This window comes from Sinocyclocheilus rhinocerous, unplaced genomic scaffold, assembly GCF_001515625.1.
Source record: "Sinocyclocheilus rhinocerous isolate Xijiao unplaced genomic scaffold, SAMN03320098_v1.1 scaffold1931, whole genome shotgun sequence".
NCBI classification, from domain to species: Eukaryota; Metazoa; Chordata; class Actinopteri; order Cypriniformes; family Cyprinidae; genus Sinocyclocheilus; species Sinocyclocheilus rhinocerous.
Window position 1 is genome coordinate 149,805 of NW_015662696.1, and position 7,500 is coordinate 157,304.

Here is a 7,500-nt window from a genome sequence, read left to right on the forward strand (position 1 = left end):
AAAAAAAAAAAAAAAAACTAAAAATGTATTCCTATAAAATGTAATTACAATAATAAAAAATAAAAATTAAATTAAAAATGAGGAAAATATAAAAAATAAATAAAAAAATAAAATCCACTTAAATATAATTACCTTTTTAAAATAAAATTTAATCGAATTTAAGAGGACTGTATTTTTATTACATTTCAATAATAAAATAAAACACACACACAAAACAATTAATATACAAAGATATACAATAAAATCCACTTAATATTATTACCTTTCAAAAATCAAATTTATGTATTTTGACAAAAACACACACAAATAGAGAATTATCCCCTAAAAAGTAATTATATTTTAATAACAAAATAAAAATTAGGAAAATAGGAAAATAAAAAAAATGTAATGAAAAATAAAATCCCCTTAAATATTATCACCTTAAAAATTATATATATATATGGTTAATTTTTATTTTGTGTTATTTTATTATTAAAAGGTAATTACATTTTAAGGGATTATGTGTTATTTTATTATATATATATATATATACACACACACACAAGTTTGTTTTTGTGAAAAGTGGGGACATTCCATAGGTGTAATGGTTTTTCTACTGTACAGACCGTATATTCTATTGCCCTACACCAACCCTACCCCTAAACCTACCCCTCACAGGAAACTTTGTGCTATTTCAGATTTTCAATACACTCCATTCTGTGTGATTTATAAGCGTTTTGAAAAGTGGGGACATGGGGTAATGTCCTGAAAAGTCACCTTCTCCTTGTAATACCTATGTCATACCTTTGTCATTATACAAATTTATGTCCTCATTTGTCACAAAAACGCACACAGACACACACACAGACACACTCACTCACTCACTCACACGCACTCTCTCACACACGCACACACACACACACGCACACACGTATTGGACTTAATTTTTGTATTTTTAAGATTTTTTGCTCATATTTGTTGGAGTTCTGACACATTTCAGGCGAACAGAGTTCAATCCCGTTGCTCTCTCTGTCTCTCTGCAAAAAAGCTGAAAATAAATCTTTTTTTTTTTTGCATTGTGACCCTAAATTCTTATGACTGTAATTCAATAATGAGAATCATCCTGAAAGTGTTTTTTTTAATTAAAATTAAGTACAATTTTGATGTAAAATTCACTCAACAAACACTACCATGATGGACATCCTGCTCAAACGTTGTAATCGTTCGGGTTTCAGCAGCATGCGAGCGTTTAAACAGAGTCACAATGCAAACAGCCGTGAAGCTGAAGCGTTTGGTAAAGAGATCTGAGTCCATCTGAGTCCTCACAGACCCACCGTAGACCAGCGCTGCCGCATCGACTCTAGTGATGCACCGAGAGGAGAATTCTGGACTGAAACCGGAAAGAAATTATTTAAGAATTCATTAAGTTGTACAAACATTGAATGCAATATAATACATTTGCACATAATACATTTAAACAGTGGCTTTAATTAAAACTTGTATTCATGATGGTTTTATTATAATGAAGTTAACAGGTTATTTAAAAACAGAATTTTTCCGTCTGACTAACGAGTCAAATTACTGTATTTCTGGATTCTGACGTTGCGGTGCATCACTAATTAGCCTGTGTTTGACCCGAGTCGAAGTGAGAGCGCGTGTTCGCGGCGGAGGAGACGGTGGGTCGTGACAGACGTTCTGGATGAAGTGTGTTGATCTTGAGCTGCTGTAACTGTCTCTCTCCACTCTCTCCTGACTGTCTCCAGCTCTGTGCGTTTCTCTCTCTCTGCAGACCTTTATCTTTCAGTGTCCCAGACAGGACAGGTAGACACAGGTACTGCTGAACCCCACACACAACGACTGTCACGCTCCTCCTGAGGACAGACGCTCACACGGACGTGCCTCATAATCAATCAGATCCAGAACAGAGCCGAACGTTCAGTGCTGAATAATCATGATGTTTCATGCTTAAAACATGTAAACAAGCATTGGTGTGATGCTGGGCAGAGCGTTTGTCTGATGTGGGACTGTCAGTCCTCAGGATCACAGGTTAGATTAGAGCAGATCTGTGTGAATATCATGCGGATCGTCTAGAGATGACAGTAGATCCATAGCACACACACACACACACACACACACTCACACACACCGCATACACGCACTCACGCACGCACACACACACAGACAGACAGACAGACACACACACACACACACACACAAGCGTGGAGGGTAAGTACAGTATTCTCATCTGTCCTGTTGTTCAGTGTCTGTCTGAACACTGTCCCATGATGCACTGCTCCAGCTGAACAGACGGCGGGTAAAGACTGACGGATTGATGAAGACTCACATCTTCAGGCATCACAAACCGTCTGGACGCTCTAAGAGCAGATTTAGATCAGAAGCCGAGAGCGTTTGTCCACATGCAGTCGGTCGGTCTTTACTCAGCTGTGTACTTGTTCTGATTAGTTAGTTTCATTTTTAACTAGTCTCACTTTGTGCCTTCATGTAATTTGGCATTAAAGCAAACCCTGCAGATGTAAGTGAATGTTGATTACACGATTGCAGAACAGACTGAAGAGCGATATTCTCTCTGACGTAACAGCTGCTGAAAACAGCCTGAATCATCATTAATCAGAGTTTAATTAGATTCTGATCAGTGGAGCTGACCGGATTAACCGCGGAACCCTGCCGCGAGCACAGTGTTAGTTTAGAATCATTCAGATACTGTTATAGTTAGTGTTAATATATTCATTTTAGTTAAACTTCTTGTAATTTAGTTGATTTTGTCATTTTTAGTAGTTTTATATATATATATGGGTCAAAGACGAAAAGAGGTTTTCAGAACATTAAAAGACTATTTCAGGATCACAGTTCAGCCCTAAAATACTAATTAATTGTCATTTTAAATCTTCACCAATTTTTGCCACGATCCTTCAAACAATTAGGTTCACTTATTCTTTATATATTTTAATAAGCACAGGTCAGAATAAGTATTGTTTAATTTTTTATTGAAATATCTGTTATGCTGAATGACAGTGAACATTATTTCACCCATATTTTGACATTTTATTTTAACAAACATGGTTTGAAACATTAAAGTAGACACTTTACTTGCATTTAATATGCTTTGTGTGTATCTAAAATCACTTTTGTAAATTTAATTTGATGCGGACACGTCTCGTCTTTGACCCGTATGTATGTCTATATGGTTATTATTTTATTTCAGTTTGAGTTATTTTAGTACGTCAAGTTAAACCATTTGAAAATGAGAAATTGGGTAAATAGCTGAATTTTAATTTTTTTATGGTTTTAACCCTTCGTGCACATGAGATCACATACGCTCAGTCTGAGTTTCTGAGGGTTTGTGTGTCTCTGATTCCTCCTCATTTCATCTGGATCAGTTTCTGCGGAGCTCATCCGCTCTCTGTCGTGTCTTTCGTCCTATTCCTGCTTCTGTAGTCTTCCACACTCCGTTTCTTCTTTGGGTTTCCATCCCGTCTGATTGTTGAGTAATGCATGAGCAGAGCTTTGAGATCAGAGCGTTTGTTTGCATCATGTGATGTACAGCGTGACTGCTGGTCTGTGTCTGTTCTCTGTGTAACTGTGTGTTTGTGTGTTCAGGCCGGGATCGCGGGGGCTCCGGCGCGCGCTGTGTCGGCCGTCAAGAACATGAACCTCCCAGAGATGCCCAAGAACATCAACATCGGGGACATCAGCATCAAAGTGCCAAACCTGCCGTCTTTCAAATAGTGAACGCTGCACGCCTCTGAAACTGTGTTTACCAGAATCACGCAGATCTTGTGTTGCATCACAGACGATGAAGGCACTGTGTGATGCTGTCAATGAAGTATTTGATTCTTCTGTCCTCTGTGTGTCTCGCTGCCGTGTTGGAGGTCACGCGTGTGCGTGTGTGTGTGTGTGTGTGTGTGTGAGAGAGTGTGAGTGAGTGTGTGTGAGTGAGAATGTGAGTGTGAGAATGTGAGACACACACACACACACATGTGTGTGTGTGTGTGTCTCACATTCTCACACTCACATTCTCACTCTCTCACACACACACTCACACTCACTCTGACACACACACACACACTCAGACACACACACACACTCTGACACACACACACACACTCAGACACACACACACACTCTGACACACACACACACACTCAGACACACACACACACTCTGACACACACACACACACTCAGACACACACACACACTCTGACACACACACACACACTCAGACACACACACACACTCTGACACACACACACACACTCAGACACACACACACACTCTGACACACACACACACACTCAGACACACACACACACTCTGACACACACACACACACTCAGACACACACACACACTCTGACACACACACACACACTCAGACACACACACACACTCTGACACACACACACACACTCAGACACACACACACACTCTGACACACACACACACACTCAGACACACACACACACTCTGACACACACACACACACTCAGACACACACACACACTCTGACACACACACACACACTCAGACACACACACACACTCTGACACACACACACACACTCAGACACACACACACACTCTGACACACACACACACACTCAGACACACACACACACTCTGACACACACACACACACTCAGACACACACACACACTCTGACACACACACACACACTCAGACACACACACACACTCTGACACACACACACACACTCAGACACACACACACACACATGTGTGTGTGTGTGTGTCTGAGTGAGTGTGTGTGTGTGTGTCAGAGTGAGTGTGTGTGTCTGAGTGAGTGTGTGTGTGTGTGTAGCGCTCTCAACATCACGACTAACAAACATTCCACTATGGAAATATCTCAATGACGCTGTATATGCCTAAATTATAAGAGTGTATGTATGTATTCAGAGTATATTTATATATGATTTGTCTTCTCTTTTCTCATGCTGGTAGTTTTGCTTTGGTTTTTAAGTGGTGCTTCTATTTCCTTTTGCAACAAAATAAAGTATCAGATTATTTTTTCTTCTCTAACTTCTGTTTTCTGGGCTCTTGTATGTCTTGTGTTTGATGGAAAGGTCAAGTGAACAAGTTTACTTAGATTTAACAACTTCTATAAATGGTCAAACAATATTCTGTATTGGTTATTAATACATTTATACACAGTTAATACACACATACACACATAACAGCTCACAGACAGCTTCGTTTACTTGTGAAATCATGAGAAATATCGGTTTCTGCGGGTCTTACAAGCCTTAGTTCACCCTTCAACATATTAAGGCCTGATAAAGGGTTCAAATCAGAGCAGAAAGTCTCAAATTCATAACGTTGTTGCATGAACTGCAAAATAGTAAAAAAAAAACAAATCCTCAGTATTTTTGTCTTGTTTTCCAGTTCAAATATCTAAACATCCTTAAACCCAGACACATTTACTGGAGATGCAGAATGAAGAGAAGTCGTTTTCTGAGAAATTTATCAAAATGAAGGGAGTTTATGATTAAAACAAGAACAAACATCTGTCAGTGGGGAATGAAAACCTGTTTAACTTTGAATGAAGCTGATTTTTCATCGCTTGCTCGTTAATGTAATTATTCTTACATTAATCTAGTTCTTGATTTGTGGACAGTAAACAAAATGCTACAGTAATTATGGTATGTGGGGCTTTTGCGCATAAATTTGCATGCATTGTTTCTATTAAAGTCCTGTTTTTTGGCCGTATTTAACTACACATTCGCATTTCATCACATAAACACACGTTCTCGTGTATGAATGCAGTGAACATCGCAGTGGGCGTGTCTACGAGCTGACGTCACGCGTCACGTGTACGCGCGCCAGGAAGTGACTGACTGTATCGACCTGTTTTTATACAGTCTCTGATCTGGACACGAAACGAAACGAGCGGACTGAAGATGAGTTCAATAATCCCAGAGACACAGAGGTAAAACACATCTATTTACTGCGATCGCACTGTATTCATGCGGAATTCATAGACTGACACTGACAGAGAGATGATTAGCTGTCATTACACTCATCAAGAACTGCATCTGCATATTCATTTATGACAGTATGTTTTCTGTTACTCGTGATGAGCTGCTGTCTCTGCACACACACACTCACTCTGACACACACACACACACACACTCACTCCTGCTGATGCTCTGTGTTACTCAGGAGGAGCGCTCCTTCAGTGAGGAGGAGGAGGAGAAGCTGCAGAGCGCTTTATCTCTGGAGAAACACACTCTTCATCTGCTGGTGGAAACCCTGTCCTTCATCCTCGAGCAGGTCCAGCACTTCACCTTTACCTGCTGCTGTCAATCATGTTGTCCGTTCACACACAATCCCTACACCGTGGTATAAACATGGTATTTTCAGATTTCAAGCACTTTACCACGTTCACTCTCGTCTCGCTTCCTTCAGGGTTTGTGAAAGAGCTTGACGTACTTGATTTAGACCTTTTGAAGTCACCTAAGTACTGGAAAACTGCCCATACGCAAATGTAGTATATTTCCATATCCATATATGAAATATATTGTCATATTAAGTTATAACATATATGAAACCTATTAGAAATTGGAACAATATCATATATGAACATATATATCTGGCCCATACAGATATATAAGAAAATATAAAAGAACATTTATTACAAAAACATATACAAACATAAATATTTTTTGTATATACGTTGTTTTAATAAAGTTGCATATATAAATAAAATATATATTGTTAACATATATGGTTGCTACACATAATACCATATAAAAATCATAAAAATATTAACAACATATGTACATATGCAAATTTTACTGTGTGGATTTTATATATTTGTTATAAACTGATATCTTCATCTACCCAGAGAATGTACATATGTGAACATACATGGCAATATCACTTTTAATACAGGGCAAATGTGTCATATATTACATTTCTGAATCTTCATGAAGAATCACTGGAAATGTGCTTGAATTATTGAAAGACATATATATATGAAATTCAAATTATATAATGTTTTTTAATATTTTGAGCTCTCCTCCAAAACAACAGAGCACATAATTAGATTTAATATTTGTAAAAAGTTCCTAAAAGGGAATAAAGATGAAATTGAAACGGATCTGTTAAATCTGCCTCAATCCGCACAGACAGGCTTCTGCAGAAAAGAAGGAGAGATACTGGCACAAACTAAATAAAGTCATTACAAAACCCTGCTGAAGTACTACTGTTCAGCTGGGAGAAAATCACATGGTGTTTTCCTTCGGTTATAGCGTCTTTGAATACGAATTTGACTTATTTAGTTTGAATAGGTTTATTTATATTTATATTACAAGAAAGGCCCCATGTCTGCATTAAGTGTGAACACTGATCAGAAGATGTGAAGCAGAGGTTCTCTGTGCTGTTGCAGGCCGTGTATCACAACATCAGAGCAGCGTCTCTCCGACAGCAGCTGGAGAACATCAGTGTTGAGTCGGAGAAAGCTGAGGTGTTCAGTCAGGTCTGG

General features: G+C 38.6%; 2 protein-coding genes across 4 annotated transcripts in view; both read left to right on the forward strand.

The window, feature by feature from the left end:
- The window catches only part of ap3s1 (adaptor related protein complex 3 subunit sigma 1), a 10,855-nt gene extending 6,913 nt beyond the window's left edge, over positions 1 to 3,942 (forward strand). Inside the window, exons 6-7 of one of the 3 annotated variants that reach the window (XM_016538362.1) lie at positions 1,769 to 1,810; positions 3,598 to 3,633. In XM_016538362.1, the coding sequence (XP_016393848.1) occupies positions 1,769 to 1,804 (36 nt within the window). In that variant the 3' untranslated portion in view covers positions 1,805 to 1,810; positions 3,598 to 3,633. Of the gene's footprint in view, positions 1 to 1,768; positions 2,141 to 3,597 lie in introns of those variants that run through there. The other 2 variants (XM_016538363.1, XM_016538361.1) reach the window with 2 other exon arrangements.
- A 2,216-nt stretch (positions 3,943 to 6,158) lies between these two features.
- commd10 (COMM domain containing 10) overlaps positions 6,159 to 7,500 on the forward strand; it is a 30,952-nt gene continuing 29,610 nt past the window's right edge. The window contains exons 1-2 of the mRNA XM_016538358.1: positions 6,159 to 6,287; positions 7,405 to 7,500. The exon at positions 7,405 to 7,500 is cut by the window's right edge and continues 60 nt beyond it. Coding sequence (XP_016393844.1) covers positions 6,159 to 6,287; positions 7,405 to 7,500 — 225 coding nt within the window. The remainder of the gene's footprint in view (positions 6,288 to 7,404) is intronic.